At 36.2% G+C, this 20,890-nt stretch overlaps 1 protein-coding gene across 4 annotated transcripts in view; it reads right to left on the bottom strand.

The window, feature by feature from the left end:
- PIK3C2A (phosphatidylinositol-4-phosphate 3-kinase catalytic subunit type 2 alpha) overlaps nt 1–20,890 on the bottom strand; it is a 92,882-nt gene that overhangs the window by 24,555 nt on the left and 47,437 nt on the right. For 3 of the 4 annotated variants that reach the window (XM_023758168.1, XM_023758167.1, XM_006093827.3), the window contains exons 9-16: nt 13,185–13,328; nt 11,352–11,394; nt 11,057–11,267; nt 8,556–8,678; nt 7,281–7,448; nt 2,859–2,970; nt 2,291–2,436; nt 94–282 (exon numbers count right to left, since the gene is read on the bottom strand). In XM_023758168.1, coding sequence (XP_023613936.1) covers nt 94–282; nt 2,291–2,436; nt 2,859–2,970; nt 7,281–7,448; nt 8,556–8,678; nt 11,057–11,267; nt 11,352–11,394; nt 13,185–13,328 — 1,136 coding nt within the window. The remainder of the gene's footprint in view (nt 1–93; nt 283–2,290; nt 2,437–2,858; nt 2,971–7,280; nt 7,449–8,555; nt 8,679–11,056; nt 11,268–11,351; nt 11,395–13,184; nt 13,329–20,890) is intronic. The other variant, XM_023758169.1, reaches the window with a different exon arrangement.

The following is a 20,890-nucleotide window of genomic DNA, read 5'->3' as shown; positions in this document are numbered from 1 at the left end:
ATGTTAAACAAAGGGAAGTATCCTGCAACATAATACTTACTGAAAAAATTAACAATAAAATAAAGCAAATAAATTCATTCATAGTTGACTTACTTCGAATCAAGAAGCTCCAATGCAGTCAGTGGGTCTAATGGAGGCCACTGCTGAAGCAATGAGTAAATTTTGGCAAGATTAACCCATTTCCAGTTTGGGGCACTTGCTAGTATTTTAGGAAGACAATTTGGATGTTTGAGGCAATAATAACGTTTCTCCCACAAAAAAGCTTTGTCTTCTTTAGAAAGTCTGCATACATAACAGAACTAAATTACTCCTCAATGATATCATAATAATAGTTAGTTTCAACGGTTTAAAATGCAAAGAAGAAATTTATTCATTTTAGGGCAGCCACTTCTTGGTGGAATCATTAATACTAATTTGGGATAGAAAAACACAATGTACAATAAACACCACTAATTTACCCTAATTTGGGGAACAGAAAGAAATCATTTTGACTTAATAGAAGAGTCTCAGTTACAAAAATGAAGGATAATTCAGTACAATAAGTATTTATTAAGCTCTAATCAGATGCCATGCACTAGAAATCAGTTGATAAGCAAAATCCACCTTATGAGCAAGGATTTTATACATTTTATACAAGTAAAATGAAATGCCATGTAACACACAAATGCTATTATAAAATTTTAGAAGTTGATTATATATAGCTCAATTGAGGAATATTTAAAAAGAGAAAGATTTGTTTTGGAGATTCTAATTTAACCTTAATAACAAATGTTTATGTGAATGAATGATTTCACTATTTTACTACCCATCCATCTCCGATTGTATATATGTATTCATCTCATGTGGAATACTGAAAAAATTTCAAATATTGAAAAAAGTACACAGTAGGTCTCCCTTCTTCTAATTCCCCTACCAGTAGCAACTGCCTATGCTTGTATATTCTTCCAGAGTCCATTTGTATAGAAGCATATACATAGGTGTATGTAGATCTTTTTTCTTCAATGGTAACATACTATATACACTATTCTGTTCCTTGCTTTCTTCATTTAACATATCTGACACATTAGTACATAGCTATAACTTCATTTTTAATAGTTACATGGTAGTCTGTTGGATAAATGTACCATAATTTGACCCCCATTGATGGACATTCCCTATCAGTTTTACAATAATTCAAATGCATACTGCAATGAGCATCCTTGTCTCCATAAGTAAATACAAAAAGGTTTCTTTCCTCTAAGATATATAACTAACTGGAAATGGAATTGGTAGGTCACAGACTATACACATTGTGACCTTAATACCGTGGTCGGCAAACTGCGGCTCGCGAGCCACATGCGGCTCTTTGGCTCCTTGAGTGTGGCTCTTCCACAAAATACCACGTGCGGGCGCGCACGTACAATGCGATTGAAACTTCGTGGCCCATGCGCAGAAGTCGGTATTTTGTGGAAGAGCCACACTCAAGGGGCCAAAGAGCTGCATGTGGCTCGCGAGCCGCAGTTTGCCAAGCCGCAGTTTGCCGACCACTGCTAGATTTTGCCAAATTGCTCCAAAAGCTTTTGAGAATTCTGCCAACAATATAATCCCTTTTCTGTATCTTCATCAACACTTTCTATGATAGGACATTTTAATTTTCAACAATTTGATGTATATGAAATGGTATCTTGTATTAATTTAAATTTCCTTGATTAAATTTAAATTTAAACCTCTCCACATACTGAGAGGTTGACATCTTTTTAGATGTTTAAAAAGACACTGTATTTCTTTTCTAAAGAATTACCTATTAATATTCTTTGTCTAATTTACAACTGAGTTGTTTGTTTTTATACTGGTATGAAAAGATTCTTTATACATTACGAAAATTAATCTAGCCCTGGCCAGTGTGGTTCAGTTGGTTGGGCATAGTCCTGCGCACCAAAAGATTGCCAGTTCGATTCCTGGTCTAGGGCACATGCCCAGGTTGTGGAGGCAGCGGATGGTTGTTACTCTCTCTAAAAAACAATAAACTATTCTTTTACAAAAAAAGAAAATTAATCTATTGCTATTTACTGTAAATATAGGTCCCTATCTGTTGTTTATCTTTTGATCATGTAAAAAGTTTGACCTGTACAAATTTCTGAAGTTTGATGTAGTCATGTAATCTTTTTATATAATTAAAAACAGATATAGAAAACTTTCCACACCAAAAATATTGCTAAATCATGAACTAAATCGGAGCACTTTATACACCATTAACTTGAGCTTTACATTGTAAGAGATAACCAGGCAAAACAGAATCAAAGGAGCATACCCAAGTGATGAGTCTTTGTGAAGAATATCAAGAAGTTTCCCTTTTATATCATTTCCTAATGTTTCTAAGTTGTGTTGCTGTATAACATTTCGGTCGACTTGAGGAGTGGTATAAATGATATCAAATGTTGGAGAAGGAAAATCAACCTTAAAAATTTAATAGAAGTTGATCAAATTACAGCCGAATAGAACACATATTTACCACATTAACTTATTTGTCTTTGAAAAAATTGGTTTTTTTTAGCCATCAGGGTGAATTTTAGATTGTATATTAAGTCAATGTCCTTTTGCTGAAAGTGATTACCATTGTTGGTAATCCTCAATAGCACATATATTGCTTGGGATGGGTACAAGGGTATATTTTACTATTTCTCAGAAATAAGAAGTGATTTATTGACACTTAGAGATAGATTAGGCTTCTCTAATAACAACCCAAACCATGGTATACATACACTTTTTATAAAGAAATTTAAATGTAAACCTCTCCACATATCAAGAAGTAGCATTATCCTCTAAAGTCAACAAACATACCTTGTGGTGAGGATTTAAAAAAAAAAAAGTACCATTACCTGTAACACTATTCTTTCCATTACATATCCTTTTTTGGGGATTGTTCCAGGAATAGGAGTTATATGTGATGAAGTCCAAAGATACAGAAGCTTAGTTCCACATGTTAAAAACCTACACAATGTAGATAGAAGAATACTGTGGTTTGCATTTTAAAAATTAATTCAAAACTCACAACACATAGTAATGAATTTGAAATGTTAGTATTCAAACATTTTTGAATCATCTTCTGTATAAAAAGAATGTCCACTTTAAAAACATATCAGGAGGAATCACTTTCCATAGTGTACTAATCTTTAGGTAAATCAGTTAAAGTGTGGGGATTAGAATCAAGGAAAAGAGAATGAACATATCTAAGGAGGAATTGAGGATAAAACAGAACACACTGTCCCCAAAACAATTCTATAAATAGGAGGGTGAAGGATAGTCTTTGAAGATCATCTACAAAGGAAATTTGGATTACAGAGCTGCTCCCTGACTTTTATCATAAAGAACAAAAACATATGCCAAAAAACCAGTACCTACTTGTGACAGCACCAATCATTTGAGAAGTTTTATCGGTGCCCTGGACCAGGGGTCAGCAAACTTTACCTCTAAAGAGCCAGACAGTAAATACTCTGAGCTTTCTGGGCAATCTTTGTTGCAGAGATTCAACTCTGCAATTATAGTGCAAGGTAGCCATGAACGACATATAAATAAATATGTGCACTGTATTCTAACAATACTGTATTTATAAAAAGCAGGCAGGAGGCTGTAGTATGCTGACATTTGCCTGAGACAACCAGTTTATGGCAATGAAGATATTGATGTATCTTTATACAGAAGAAATATCTGAAAGCTAACATGAGATATATATAAAAGCAGAAAACTACAAACTTCATTAAACTTTGTTCATTTTATTAAAATAGCAAATATCCTTTCCAAAGCTAGACTCTAGTCCTAATGTTTTCTCTTACAGGTTAACCTTTAAATCTTCGACACATTATATTCTGTTTTTTTAGAACCACTCTCATCCCCAAGTAGGTTACTTTAAGGTAAACTGCTATCACATTATTTCATCTGTAGATACTTTTATATATCTCAAAATGATAAACAGTTTTTTAAAAAAAATAAGTATAATCTTTGGGTGGTGGGCACATGGTGCAATATACAGATCTTATAACATAGAAACTCACACCTGAAACCTGTATGTTCATGTTGACCAATGTCACCCCAATAAATTTATAAAATAAGTACAATACCATTACCATTCCTATAATAATTAACAATAACTACTTAAAATAATCAGTTATCTAGTATTCAAATTTCCGGATTGTCTCAAAGTTCTTTTTATAGTTGGTTTGTTCGAATAAGAATCCAAGCAAGGTCCAACACTTGCATGTGGTTGATATGTCTTTTTAAGTATCTTTTAATTCAAGGGTCAACAAAACTTCAGCCTATCACCTGGTTTCATTAATAAACTTCTATACTAATAAAAGGGTAATATGCTAATTAGACCGGACATCTTCCAGACATCCTTCCGGACAAAGCCATAGTGGCAGGGGCCGAGGCAGAGGTGGTTAGGGGCGATCAGGCCAGCAGGGGAGAGCAGTTAGGAGGCGATCAGGCCGGCATGGGGAAGCAGTTACTGGGCGATCAGGCCGGCAGGGGGGAGCAGTTAGGGGGTGATCAGATCGGCAGGGGAGGGCAGTTAGGGGGCGATCAGACCAGCAGGGGAGGACAGTTAGGGATGATCAGGCCGGCAGGGGAGGGCAGTTAGGGGTGATCAGGCCGGTAGGGGAGGGCAGTTAGGGGTGATCAGGCCGGTAGGGGAGGGCAGTTAGGGGCAATCAGGCCAGCAGGAGAGGGCAGTTAGGGGCAATCAGGCCAGCAGACAGAGTCTGTTAGGGGTGATCAGGTCGGCAGGCAGAGGTGGTCAGAGGCGATCAGGCAGGCAGGCAGGCAAGCAGTTAGGAGCCAGCAATCCCAGATTGCAAGAGGAATGTCCGACTGGACATCCACCGAGGGTTCCTGGATTGGAGAGGGTGCAGGCTGGGCTGAGGGAACCCCCTCCCCACCCCGTGCACAAATTTCGTGCATCGGGCTTCTAATTTATAACAAAGCCACACATTCACTTACATACTGTCTATCACTGCTTTTGCCTTTGTGACAGAGACCACATGACCTGCAAAGCCTAAATTACTTCTATCTGGTCCCCTTTACATAAAGTTTGCCAATTCTTGTTTTAATCTATACATTCTTTCTATCTTTTCCCCTCCTGCTGTTTGTTGAAGAAACTAGGTCTTTTGTTCTGAGAATTTTCCTTATCCTGGATTTTACTAATTGCATTACTCTGGTCATTTACCATGTTCCTTTATCTCCTATATTTTCTGTAGTAAAGTAGTAGCCCTGGCCTTAGCTCAGTGGTTAGAGCACTGGCTCACAGACCAAAGGGTTGAGGGTTCGATTCCCGGCCTGGTTGGGGTGCGAGCAGGAGGCAACCAATCGAAGTGTCTCTCTCACATTGATGTAAGTAGTAGTTAGATCTAGAGAGGCTTAACCTGATTCATGTGTAGTTATCTGGCAAGAATACTTAATACTCTAGATGGTATTGTATACTACTTCCTATTGCCTCAACTATAGAGGCACACATGCTTGATTTATTTTTCTTTCTGTGGGGTTAATATAATCAGTTTATTTAGATGCTTTCAATCTAAATCATCCATTATAAAGTTCCAGAAAAGGTAATCACTTAATGGTTTTAAGCAGGCATTCATAATCACTACTTAAATCAATGGTTCTCAACCAAGAGTGATTTTTGTCCCCAGTATACATTTGGCAATGTCTGAAGACATTTTCAGTTGGCAAATGGGGTGCTACTGGCATCTAGTGGGCAGAAGCCAAGGATGCTGCCAAACATCCTACATACACAGGACAATCTCCCACAACAACAATTATCTGGCCCAAAATATCAATAGTGCTGACACTGACCTAAATCTAACCCTGACCTAAATTATTTCAGTAAGAGTTGCAAAATTGTGATATTCTACCATTCCCTCTGCAATGATTAGCTGAAATGTTTCTATAAAGCATATTCTCACATCAATTATCTTGTAACCCTGAGATATAACTGTAAAGAAAAGGCAAGTTAAATGCTTGATTCTGTTTATTTAAAATATGAGTTAAGAACTCATTTGTTATTGAGGCTGACCGAAATGCCTCTAAGTCACTTGGCTTCCATGACTTCATCAGGTTGTATGCAAGTTGCACCTTAATATAAATTATTTAAAAATAATTTCAAGCCCTGACCGGTTTAGCTCAGTGGATAGAGCGTCGGCCTGTGGACTGAAGGGTCCCGGGTTCGATTCCGGTCAAGGGCATGTACCTTGGTTGCGGGCACATCCCCAGTCGGGGGGGTGCAGGAGGCAGCTGATTGATGTTTCTCTCTCATCAATGTTTCTAACTCTCTATCCCTCTCCCTTCCTCTCTGTAAAAAATCAATAAAATATATTTAAAAAAAAAATAATTTCAAGACCAGGATTTTTGATTACCATACTATAGCACATTAACTGAACTAAATAACTGACACTTTGTTTTGGTGTATGCATTAACGTAAAATCATCTTTCTTCTTAATTTCTGAGTCTTTTTTTAACATTAAGTACTAACACTACCCAGACTGATTACACTGCTTGGCAAAGTCTCAAACTTAATGCCATCTGCTTACTGCTTTAATATGCTAACATGCATTATCGTTCTCCAAAATTTTACCATGTATTGTATGAAACATATCTCAAACTTCATTTAATTGATTTTTTTCATTTCGGAAGACTCTTGATGATCTCATGAAACATATTGTTACTTAAAACATAATTAAAATTGTCAGCTGAAAAGTCAGGTCGATTACACTATTCCTACTGACTGTTGGTAGACACAAAGCTTTAAGGAATTCTTTTCCTCTAAGTTTTTGTACTCATGTAGAACCTTTGGTGATTAAAGGCCAGGGGCCCATAACAGTAAGGATAGATCAGTCAGGTGGACAGGGAAAGAGATGGGAATAATGTTCAGTTGTAAACTCCCTGAAATTTTGACAAGTATGGGATAGGGATGAGAAGAGGAAAGTGGAATTGTTTTTGTAATATCAAGGATACCTAAAAGACCACAAATATTATGTTAATAATACAGTGTTTGCACAAAATGACAGTGAACTGACTGCCGATTTTCTCCTAAACAATGAGTGACAAACACTCCTTTGAATACCCATATAGATATGATCAAACCATAGTAGAATAACTTTGGTTTCCTCTGACCTGACATTCCTTTTATTGAAAAATTTGAGGCAGCTCATTATCTCATGTTTGTCATAATTCCCCACCCTGTTCTCTAGTCAATTTTGAGACTGCAGATGTGTCCACATAACTCACCATCACAACTCAGTAACACTTACCGTTTAAAATCAAAAAGAGGTAAAGAAACTTTGCCCAAAGCTTCTGGCCCCTTTCTCTGCTTATTAGAATCAGGGGAACTTCCACTGCTCTGATTTAAAATTCCAAAAAGAGTAAGGTGAAGAAGTGATTCTAATGGCAATTGTGATATCTGGATGGGAAAAATAATTCTATGGGGAGGAAAAAAGTATTAATAGAAAAAAACAAATTAGGTCAAACATGAAGATTAACTCTTTAATGAAAATGATAATTTCAGTTATTTTATTTGATGTATCAAATAATCTTTAATCCTGAGTCTCCTTTACTTAAGTAGCAAGCTTGGCTAACACGTACTATTAAAAAGCTTAAACAAATTTTATTAAAATTTCAAATATATAGCATTTATTTCTTCAAAAATTTGATAGCACCTTTACTCAAGACTTGCAATGCTAATTTCTAGGCAAAATAATAGTCATTTTTATTTCCTTTAGGAAAAAGTAGATAAATATGAGTATTTCTGATTCAGGATATATGTGTGCACCTATGTAGACAAACAGACATATGTATATGTTTACCAATATTTTTGGTGTTTTTTTTTTGTTTTGTTTTGTTTTTTTGTCGAAAAGGACACATAAGGTCGGTTGTAGTCACCTTGAGGAGCCGTGAGATGGTTAAGTGTTGAAAAGAAAGTGACACTTTTCACTTATATGCATTTTGTTTTATAGGATTAGTTTCACAGACATGTGTTATTTTTATAATTAAAAAAAATAGGAGAATAGGAAAACATTTAATAAATGCAGAATAAAAAATAAAAAGCTCTGCAATGGCCTATCTGCCTAAGTAATGAAAAGCATTTCCCTACACAATATTTAAAAAATATTAACAGTGCAAATATCATCTTGTACATGGACTCAAGATAATTTCATTTTATCTGTTAACCAAAAACAAGGCTTCATATACAGTGTTATAGAATAAATACCAAACTAAACAATGTTATAACATACCACCTTTCTAGAATTACTCATAAATTTATAGTACTTTTAACTTGACAAAGTCTAGGAAGAATGGCGTATTTCTGCAATTTAACACCATGTAGATATAAAAGAGTATTGCAGATTTTTGAAATCAGAATTTCAGTCTGTTCTATAGAATCATATCTAGAAGAGACTTTAAGATGTCAGTAAGCATTTTATAGATTTTAATGAAAATTGAAATAAAATAAAAACTAGGATGCATACATGGAAAAAAAGTAAACAGGTTATACTAAAAAAACATAAAAAGCCAGAAATTTCACTTACAGTTCATCCCATTTAATAAGATAGAAGAAATTCTTATAAGTGCCAACCTTCTTTGATTGAATAGGTTTAAAAAGGTCTTTTCCATTGTGAGACAGGGAACATACCAAGTAGTATTTTTCATAACTGAGGGGGAAAAAAGAGTTTAATTTCATTGTATTTGATAATACAGATTAGTTAACTAATACAAATATATATCATTAGCCATCCTTCCTAAAAATGACTATTATCTAAAATAATTTGGTCATCATTCATTTGAACTTATAAAAAAATCTGAAATTTAACTACTACAAATTCTGTTAAATAGAGAGAGGCATAGCAAAGGGTATACAGAAGGGAACATGTATTCCTAGCTGCCAGTCTAACGGGGCAAAATGATACCAGCTGGAGAATTTATCTAAATTTTGTGTTCAGTTATAAGCTTTAGATTTTAGTTGAATGACACTGAGCAATTCTTCATTTCTAGAATCTAGAAAGAGAGAGTACAAACATGATCATCTCTAGGTGCCATTTTCCTTTGCTAAGGCACTGAAATAGAGTCAGTTAAGCATATGAATAGTGCATTGGCCTGATTTGCATTGAGTCAGTCTTTATTAGGAGGCTTCCATCAATGGGGACAGATGCTGTTATATTCTCAAATTATATAGCAACAATTTAGCTCCTAATTGCCACAAGTAGCTGATTACATACAATCAGGCAATCTTGTAGAACAGAAGTCTTAGGTTCAATAAAACTACTACACTAGTATTCTAACTTACTGGTAGGCTTACACATTAACCATTTTGTTAATATACATAATATATTATAAATGTAACATTTTAAAGATATGTTTTTATTGATTTTATAGAGAGAGGAAGAGAGAGAGAGAAACATCGATGAGAGAGAAACATTGATTGGCTACTTCCTGCATGTCCCCTACTGGGGATCGAGCTCACAACCCAGGCATGTGCCCTGACCAGGAATTGAATCAGTGACCTCTTGGTGCATGGGACAATGCTCAGTCAACTGAGCCACACTGATCAGGGCTATAAGTATTTTTTTTAATTTAATCTCATTGGTTCACAAAACACCACTAGCTAATGATTTGATTGCTTTTCTCAACCTCACACCACTTGTCCCTCTTTATTTCAGCATTGTATTAACTTTATTTCTATCTTAACTATCATTGTAGTTTTCTGTATTGTCTTCTATTAATAGTGTCCCTAAATTTATTTGTGTGTGTATGGAAGCTATGGAGGGTATTATCCCTGTAACTAGTTAAAAGAATGAAATACCTTCAGACAGCAGTAGTATCCATTTATTTATTTTTTTAAGTATTTATTTTATTGATTGATTTTGAGAGAGAGAAATATTGATTTACTGTTTCATTTATTTATGCATTCATTGGTTAATTCTTGTATGTGCCCTGACTGGGGATCAAACCCGAAACCTTGGCATATCGGGACGATGCTCTAACCAACTGAGCTACCCAGCTATGTCAGTACCCGTTTAAATGCAAGTTCCAGGAGGGCAGATTTTTCCTGTCTTTTTACTGCTGCATCTCTAGTAGCACGAAGAACATTGCCCACAGATGGCGCTCAGTAAATATTTCTTGAATGAATTAATACACCACATTCAACTTATTATGTTATTTTTTTACATTTCATTTTTAAATTTTATATGAAGCTCAATTTAAGCAGAATTTATGTTTGGTATCTCTTTACTAGGCTTTACCTTATTTTATAGCATTAAGCTATTATGAAACAATTTCATTTTAAATATTCAGTTCAGACTTTTCAGTTTATATTAGTCATTTGCAAATAAATTGAAGTTGGCAAACTTGATGGCATTGACAAAAAATCAGAAAGGGAAAACCTAAATTAAAAATTATAGAAGAGCCCTGGCCAGTGTGGCTCAATTAACTGGAGTATCATCCCACACACTGAAAGGTCTGGAGTCCCATTCCCGGTGAGGGCACACACCTAGGTTGCAGGCTCGATCTGCAGTTGGGGCATGTACGGGAGGCAACCCATTGATGTTTCTCTCTCACATCGATGTAGCCCCCCTCCCTCTCCCCTTTCCCTTCCTTCTAAAAATCAATGAGTATGTCCTCAAGTAAGATAAAAATAAAAAATTTGAAGAAATCTGCTCTTGCAGACATCAAAGTCTAGCAATCAATAAACTACTAAAAAGAATAAAAGGGGATAAAGTCTAGTCCCATTATACTGTTCCAAATTACCCTGGTTGAAGGCAAAAGAATACCAGTCATAAATTAGACCAATTTATTACTCAACATTTGCCCTAATAAGTTTAAACATTTTCTTGCCTTTTCTTGCATGAAGCGGGAGTGATATTTTTTACTGGAACAGCTTCAAAAATCCCTGTAATTTTTATAAAATCCACAAAGGTATCTGGTGGTTCTTTTTTCATCCATGTAAATACCAAGATGACAGTGGATGCTGACATTTTACGACTAGAATAATTTCTAGGTCTTTGTACATATATTCTTTTAAACAGTTACTTACTTTGATACCCAGTTACTTGAAATTCCATGTGCAGCAAAAATAGTAAACTGGAGCTGTTCTGTTGCGGTACATGCTTCCTTGATGTTCCTGTTACTTTGAGCACAGTCCAAAGAACTCCTACCAGAATTTCCATGGAGTCTCAGAAGATCATAAATTGCTGCAGTTAATTGATCCATGCTTACTTGAACAGGATTTTCGGGATTTAGTGAGCCTAGATGTAAAGAAATTATTAATATAATTCTCTGAAAAAGCAACAATTATTGCTAAAATTTAAAGAACTTAAAGACATACATACCCCTAGTTGAACTCTTGTTAGGGTCTCCCTTTCCAGAAGTCACCTGCATACACATACAAATTAGTAAAACAATTGCCTATGACATAACATAAAATGTTTACCTTTCACTTCAATACATTAATTAAATGCTATATCAAAGAAACCTTTCCCAGGGGAAACTTCCCAAAAATGTCTGCAGAATTAATAAATCAAAAAAATAAAATCTCCCAACCAAATAAAAGATAATTTTTGGTATCAAGAAAATCATAGTATAATTTTATTAACCAATGTCATCCCAATAAATTCAATAAAAAAGAAATTCATAGAGTAACTGAAAATTACTGCAAAATATATAAACTCAACAAAATCTGCCTCATTAAACTAAATTAAGATTTGAAACCCAAAGCGATAAATATTCTAATACAGTATTTTATTTTCCATTAGTTGCTCTATTATTAGCATGATAAGAATAGCCTTAAAGAAACTAGAACTCGCTTGGCCAGCATGGCTCAGTGGTTGAGCATCCAACCAATGAACAAGAAGGTCACAGTTTGATTCCCAGTCAGGGCAAATGCCCAGGTTTCGGGCTCGATCCCCAGTGGGGGGCATGCTGGAGGCCAACAATCAGTGATTCTCTCTTATCATTGATGTTTCTATCTATCTCCCTCTCCCTTCCTCTCTGAAATGAATAAAAGTATATATTTTAAAAATATAAAAAAGAAAAAAAAAGAAACTAGAACTCTATTACAATTTTGTGTCTCAAAATAGCTCTTATAATTATTTAAATTGAGCTCTCCTCATATTCTTTGCTCCTTTATTCATTAATATAATGAACAGAAACCTCAAACATTAGGACCATGGTAGTTGATCACCTCCAAGTGATTTCATGTATATTTAAAAAAAATTTTAAAACAAGCACAAATTTCTGTATACCATATGGACAGGCTGGCTCTCTGAGAATAAATGGATTGAGCTATCTCCTAGATATCTGTTGAGGGGCATACTATCAACATAACTTTTAACTATCAACATAACTTATTGATTGTGTCTTGCATCCACTTTCTCTCATCCTTCCAGTAAAAGCTATGAACATCCCTATGAACAAAAAGAGCCTGGGGAGAGCTTTTACTAAAAGCAAAGGTATCCTATCAAAAGAGGGCTCCTAATCTGGTTTCCACTGAGGCAGTAAGTCACTATTACTAAGGCATTTGGGTCTTCTCAACTCCAAAATAGGACTTCCCCTATTGGCAGTCATGAACACTCCATCCAAAGGGAGAAATGGTACCTAGTATCATCTCAGTCCTTCATGCCAACCAAATCATTTATGCCAGAGTTCCTGCTCTACATAAAAAAGGTTCAGTTTGGCATCCACCTATTCAATGTCAACTCTCACAAAACTTCCAAGGCAGCCCATCTCCTCTTAGGAATTCCCTACCTTACCAGGTAAGTCACCCAATCAACTCAAGTTTAAAGCAAAGCCCTGGCCAGTGTGCTCAGTGGTTAGAGTGTCGGCCTGTGCACCAAAGAGTCTCGGGTTCAAGTCCCAGTCAAGGACACGTACCTGGGTTACGGGTTTGATCTCTGGCCACGGGCGGGGCGTGTGTGGGAGGCAACTGATCGATGTATCTCTCATATTTCTCTCTCTCTCTAAAAATAAAAATTCAATGGAAAAAAATGAGGATTAACAACAAAAAACAAACAAACAAAAAAAAAACCCACAAAAAAGAGTAAAGCCAAAATTAAAATAACATTTTGTCCAGGAGAAGCAAAAAGCTGCCAGTATAAGCAATAGATGGTCACTTAAGTACTACATATCTGCATGCAATAAAATGCTAATTACTAAAAAATACTCACGTCAGCACTTTTACTCCTTGGAAGATTAACTGCTCTCTTTAGCTTCTTTACTGATTCTGTAATGGCAGGAGTCTCTACACCATCTAAAGCACTACAGATTTTTCTTACGGCTCTAATTACTTGATCTACTGCTCGGTGCTGGTTCTTTAAAAAAAAAAGTAAAATAAACATAAGTATGTGGAATTTAAAGGATCAATTTCAGACATGAAGTCAGAAACTAGACATTTCTGATGTACCTAAAAATAGATATTCTTTACTCTTTTGTGGTGAAAGAGAAAAGAAAAAAAACCCAGCATTTCAATATAGTTATGCTGTTTCAATATAGTTATTTCAATATAAGTTATAGTTCACTTTAAAGTAGAAAAAAGCAGGGTTGGTTAATTTTCACTTTGCCTAACAATTATTTATATGCAAATACCATTAGTTTCATATTAGAATCAGAAATAATAGCAATAAATTACTAACAAATTACTAAATCTCTAAAAAAAACCAGTTATCTTTTTTTATTTTCATTGGGAATAATTTCCACATTAAAAAAAATTAACCCTTCTCTCCATCCTATGAAAATTTGGTATAAAAAAACCAAGTTCTTTACAGGTTAGTTACATATTAATAACATTGGACAACAGTTACTAGAAATTAGCCATTTTTTAAGCATCATTTGCATTTATACAACCATCATTTAAAAAATTCTGTTAGAAGAAAAAACTCCCTTGAGGACAATCCCTATGAACTATTCAAGTACAGTTTATTCACCATGATTCAAAAGTATATGTACAAATATGTAATAAAATCATTTACCTGATGTTAATGATTTAAAAATATGTCTCCACTCCATCATTGTTTTAAAGTACATTACCTCATTAAAAACATTCTTATATAATGTATTAATTCATCAAACATTTATGCCAAACTTACATGCCAAGTACTGTAAGAATGGGCTGAAACTCAGTACTGTACAATCCGTTAAAAATTTAAAATTTTCCACTCTTGAAGCTTGGCTACCATAAACTGAATGTTCCCTTCACCTTCATGCTTAAATGAAGCCACCTCATTTTCTCAAATATTCAATTACCTGGCAGTCCTCAGGGGCTGAAGGTCTATTATCTAGCTCCCTATTTTTACTTACTTATATTTCTGCTTACTTTTACTCCTCCACCTTCATGCAAAACCTTTTCAGTTTTGAGGCTCATGCCATTTTCCTATACTATCCTTCATCATTTTTTATGTGCCAATGATCAAATTGTTATGTGTCAGTTTCAAATCCATTCTTCTACGGTCTAATTTGTGATACTGGAGCTAGACCCTATATAAACATTTCTTTTGCCAACTGGAACAATGTTAGGATTTGTCAATAGAGGGCACCAAAGGGACACTCGAAGGCTAGCAGCATGAAGGTAACTCTCATCAGGGTTCCAGTCCTTTTTAAATTCAGAGTGGTAGCCTAATGATCCTCAAAGACTCGGCACCCTCAGGCCATGCTCTCCCAATCTGAGAACTCCGGCAAGTTTCTTTGCCATAGGCAACCTGTGTGTTCCTGTGACAGCCATAAATTATAAGGTGGGGGAGAGGCTCTATCATAAGTTCTTAGAGTTCTTTCACTACCCACTGTTCCTCAATCTAGAGGTGATAGCTGCTCTTTTTGCACCTATTACTTCTGGATCCCTTCGAGCAGGGTTCGCAAACATTTTTCTAAGGCCAGATAGTAAATGTTTTAGGCTTAGTGGGCCACACAGTCTCTGTCACAATTCAATTCTGCTATTAGGGCATTACAGTTGACATGGATAATTCATAAATGAATAAGCATGAATATTTTCCAATAAAACTTTATAAAAACATGCGACAGGCTAGATCTGGCATGCCAATGATATGCAAACTCCTGCCTTAAAGTCCTCTTTAACCCCCTGTAGTAATTAACTACCTTTTACTAAATTTCCCTGTTCAAATAATTATATAATTTCTGTCTCCTGACTTGGCCCCTGACTGAGTTATCTGCCTTGCCACTGACATGTGGTCACTTCCCCCACTGCATGCCACATTTTTGCTCTAAATATTTATCTGACTTTCTATTCCACCCTATATCCTATAACCGTGGTTGGCAAACTGCGGCTCGCGAGCCACATGTGGCTCTTTGGTCCCTTGAGTGTGGCTCTTCCTAAGCCTTAGGAGTACCCTAATTAAGTTAATAACAATGTACCTACCTATATAGTTTAAGTTTAAAAAATTTGGCTCTCAAAAGAAATTCCAATCGTTGTACTGTTGATATTTGGCTCTGTTGACGAATGAGTTTGCCGACGACTGTCCTATAATAACCGTCAGTTACATAAATGTCTGTGTGGAAAACTCACAATATCTTCAACCCCAAAACTGCACCCTATCAAAATCTCACCTACAATGTCATACTCTGATCACAATCTCCTTTGCTTCTAGCCCTCGCACCCTCATTCTGACAAAGCATGTTATTTGAGCTCTGAAACTTCTCTGCTTCTTCTACCAGACAGCTTCTAACAAAAATCTCACAACCATACAGATTCAAGAGTCTCCAATTTTTGCCTGGCTGGTGTGACTCAGTGGTTGAGCGTCAACCTATGAACCAGGAGGTCACAGTTCGATTCCCAGTTAGGGCACATGCCTGGGTTGCAGGCTTGATCCCTAATGTGAGGCATGCAGGAGGCAGCTGATCAATGATTCTCTCTCATCGTTGATGTTTCTATTTCTCTCTCCCTCTCCCTTCCTCTGGAAATCATTAAAAAACATTTAAAAATTAGAATAAAAAAAGAAACAAACTATAGATACATCCTACAACTTTTATACTACAACATGGGTAGAGCTTAAAAGTAGTATGGTATGAGAAATAAATCAGATATAAAAGATTACATAGTGTATGATTCCGTTTACATGAAATCTCCATTAAAGGCAAATATATTGAAACAGAAACCAGAACAGTAGTTGTTTGGGGAAGGGAATGGGGAAGACTGGAAAGTAGCACATGGAAACCTTTTGGGAGTAATGAAAATGTTCTAAAACTGGATTGTGGTAATAATTATACAACTCTTTTCATTTACTAAAAGAATCACTGAATTGTACACATCCAATGGGTAAATTTTATGGTATATAAATTATATCTCAATAAAGCTATAAAAAATATGGGAAGTAGCCCTGGCCAATGTTGCTCAATGATTAGCACATTGGCTTGCACACAGAAGGGTCTTGGGTTCGATTCCCATCAAGGGCACATACCTGGGTTGCAGGTTCAATCCCCCAGCCCTGGTTGGGGCATGTGTGGGAGGCAACCAATCCATGTACCTCTCTCACATCAATGTTCCTTTCTCTGCCCCCCTCCCTTATTCCCTTCCACACTCTCTAAAAATCAATGGGAAAATATCCTCAGGTGAGGATTAACCAAAAAAAAGAAAAAAAAAAGGGGGGGGATAAGCATAAGGGGCCCAGTTGGGGACCACACCTGAAGATCAACCAAAACAAAGGAGAAAAGGGGTAGGAGGCCAGATCAGAGAGGTAGTGGGTCAGAATGCATAGAAGCCACAATTAGGGCTTTGAATTTTACTGAGATAGCAAACAAATTTCTGAGCAAACGAGTGGCACAATTTAACATTTTTAAAAGGTTTATACATTGTATTAATCTTTTCAAATAACCATCTGTTAGCTTTCATTTTCTTTTATTTTACATTTGTTTCCTGTGCTTATTTTTAATTTTTAAATATATTTTATTGATTTTTTTTTTACAGAGAGGAAGGGAGAGAGATAGAGAGTTAGAAACATCGATGAGAGAGAAACATCGATCAGCTGCCTCCTGCACATCTCCTACTGGGGATGTGCCCGCAACCCAGGTACGTGCCCTTGACCGGAATCGAACCTGGGACCTTTCAGTCCGCAGGCCGACGCTCTATCCACTGAGCCAAACCGGTTTCGGCTTATTTTTAATTTTTAAAATAAATTTTTTATTTTATAATAATTTTATATTTATAGAAAAGCTGAAAAAATTGTATAGCATTAAAGGAAGCTAGTTTAACTTCTTATATATCCATGTTACATTTGTCAAAATTAAGACATTAACACTGGTTACATTACTATTAACTAAACTATAGACTTTATACAAATTTCACCAGTTTTTTCACTGATTTCCTTTTCCTCTTCCAGGATACAATCCAAGATACCACATTGATCTAGTAACCTATATTTATTTATTTGTTTGTTTGTTTATTTATTGCCATGACTGGGCATCAAATCCATGTCCTTCTGGTGCCCAGGACGATACTCCAACCAACTGAGCCACACCAGCCAGGGCATGACTTATTTTTTAAACTATCATTTTGGTTGCCTGTGGAAGACAGGCTATACAAAGGTAGAAGCTAAGAGAACAGTAAAGACACTATTATAACTATCATAATTGACGAGGACTGTAGTTTTGATAGTGATAAAAAGTGGTTATTCTTAATATTTTCAAGGTAGAAAAGGCAGGAATTAGATGCTTGTGGGATGTGAAAGATCCTTTTCTTGAGAAATCAAATATGATTCCAAGATTTTGGTGTGAGCAAATAAAAGGACAGAGTTGCCATTTATTAAGAAGGGGGATTGTGATAAATAAATATGAAGGATAATATAAAAAAATTCAGTTTTCTAAATCTTAAATTTGAGATGTCAAGTAATAGATATTTGAATTTGGAGTTGAGGGAAGAGGTTAAGTCTGGAGATATAAATTTGAAGCGTGAGCATGGAGGATATTTAAAGACATGAGATTAAGTGAGATCACCCAGGATGTGATACAGAGAGAAGAGAGGAGGAGCTAGAACGAGCTCTGAGGCATTCTAATGTTTAGAGGTCAGGAAGATAAGGAGATCAGGAAGAAGCCACAGGTAAGAGTGCAAACAGAGCAGACACTGGAAGTAGGAGACCAAGAAAGTGATATCACAGAGGCCATGTGAGTATTTTAAGAAGGAAGAAACAATAAACTCCATCAAACACTATAGAAAATTTGAGAAAAATAAAGACTAATAAGTGCAGTTTTGGGGAAGTGCTGACATTGAAAGCTTCACGAGAGAGGGTTCATAAGAGAATGGGAAGAGAGGAAGTGAAAGCAGCAAAACAGACTAACTTTCAAGAGTTCTGTTGCAAGGAGAATAGAGAAGTGGGGTGGCTGCTGCAGGGAAATGTGGACTTTTTATTCAAGATGGGAGAGATATCCAGGACTCAGTCCTATATCTTTTTTTTAATTTATTTTTTCCCTCTACCTGCAATGATCATCTCATCCAGTCTTATGGCTGAAAAAGACCACTTATAGTCTGATGATTTCCAAGTTATCATCATCTTCAGCCTGGATCTCCTCCATTAAATTCCAGATTTATATCCTACTGTCTATTCAACATCACTATTTAGATGAATAATAGTCATATCAAACATAATGTCCAAAACTGAGTACCAGATCTTTTGCCCAAACCTGCTCTTCTTACAATTTTCAACATCTCACTAAAAGGCAAGTTCCAAATGCTCTCTCGTGAGTGTGCTCTCTCTTCTTTCAACCTCCCTCCTTTCCCCTCTTCCTTTCTCTCTTATGTTCCTCATCCAACTTATGGGTAAACCATCCTAGCATAAACTTCAAAATATATCACAGAATTCAACCCCTTCTTACCACTTCTACTATAATCACCCTGGTCCAAGCAATCATCATCTCTCCTGAGGCTAGCAAAACATTTTCTTAATTGATTTGTTTCCACTCTTGCCTTCCTCTCTCATTCTATTCCAGCTATAAAGACCTGATGGACCTTAAATATACCCAAAACACTCCTCTCCCAGATAACCAGTAATTTCTTTCTCTACTCTTTAAGATCTTTACGCAAATCATCTTCTCAATGAGGCCTTCTCTGACTACCTTATTTGAAATTGCAACATTACTCTCCTCCTTTATTTTTCTCTGTATCACTTACCACCTGACATCACATATACTTTGTTAGTATATCTTATTGTCTGTCTCCTCCAACTAGAATTAAAGGGCAGGGATTACAGTTTCTTTTGTTCACTCCCATATCCTTAGCACCTACAACAGTGCTTCGCAATGAGGAAATACTCAATAAACATTTATTGAATAAATGAAGATGTGTATCTATAATAAAAGCGTAATATGCTAATTAGACTGGATGTCCTTCCGGACGACCTTCCAGACGAAGCCGGGGCTGCAAGGGAAGCCTGGGTCCAGGGTGCCAGAGGGAAGCCAGTGCCGGCAGACAGGGGAAGGGCCTACTCTTGCATAAATTTCGTGCATCAGGCCTCTAGAATATTGATAAGAATGTACTACTAGCTAGAAATATGGAAGTTAACTGACACTATTTCTTCTTCTTACATCTCATTACCTGTCAAAACCTTACCACCCCTAGCTGGTTTTGCTCAGTGGATAGAGCGTTGGCCTGCATACTGAAGGGTCTCAGGTTCCATTTTGATCAAGGGCACATGCCCAGGTTGCAGGCTCGATCCCCAGTGAGGGGCATGCAGGAGGCAGCTGATCAATGATTCTCTCTCATCATTGATATTTCTATCTCTCCCTCTCCCTTTAAATCAGTAAAAATATATTTTTTAAAAAGCTTACCAATTTTATCTCCTAAGTATTATTAATTAGTTCCCTCCTTTTCAACCTTCACCATAGTCATTATCTTTCATTTGGACTACAGGCAATCCTCGGGTTATGTTGGACTCAACGTACGTCATTTCGTGGTTACGTCGCCCTCTCCATTTATTAAAAAAAAAAAGTTCCATCATTTCAATGTATGTACATATGTGTTTTATGTTTTTTATTATTTATTTACCACAAGTAAAGGTCAGGAATTGTTACCTTTCTTTTAAATTTTTTTTACTGTTTCACTTCATTACTGCTGTGTATGTGCTCCATGTGAGTGACGTAGGTGCTTATATAGGTGGGTTCCAACTGACGGCGAAAAGCGGGTTACATCGCGCAGCAGGAACAGATCTCCCGTAACCCGAGGACCTACTGTACTATACAAACAAAACCTTCCTAAGTAGCATTCCTATACTACTATAGCAAGTTTGCCAACCCTAAATCTAATCTCCACAGTATAGCCCAAGTGATTTCAGAGCTCAGGACTAACCATGTCACACACCACATCCCATCCCACCCCACTTCCTATTCTCAGCTAAAAATACCATAAATAGCTAGAGCAGGGATTAGCAAACTTTTTCTGTAAAATGGCAAAGTAAACAGTTTAGGCTTTGCAAGACATATAGACTCTGTCCTAACTACTCAACTCTAGTATTCAAGCACAGATGAAAGCATAGAAAATTATATAAACAAATGGCTATGGCTGTGTTCCAAAAAAAATTTTATTTACAAGAATAGTAAGTGGACAAGATATGGCCCCCTGATCTAGAGGATAAAATAAAACTCTTTAGCATGCATTATAAGGTGGTAACTTATGTCTAGCTTTCTCCAATGTCATCTCTCAACCTTCACTTCACACTTACCCTTAAGTAGAGAGACGTGTCCTTCTCTGATCTCCCAAAGAACCCCAATGCATACCTCTATTTTACATTTAATATTACAATTTTGTTTACATCCCCCATCACTAGTTTCAAATCCCTGGTAGATGGGGACTAGGTCTTTCATTTTCATAACTCCAATAATTAGCATATAGTAAGCACTCAATAAATGATTTGAATTGAACTGAAGGTTCCTCTTAGTA

The sequence above is a fragment of the Myotis lucifugus genome, unplaced genomic scaffold, assembly GCF_000147115.1.
Source record: "Myotis lucifugus unplaced genomic scaffold, Myoluc2.0 scaffold_124, whole genome shotgun sequence".
NCBI lineage: Eukaryota > Metazoa > Chordata > Mammalia > Chiroptera > Vespertilionidae > Myotis > Myotis lucifugus.
The sequence above is the reverse complement of the archived record's forward strand: the minus strand, read 5'-3'. Positions and strand labels throughout refer to the sequence as shown.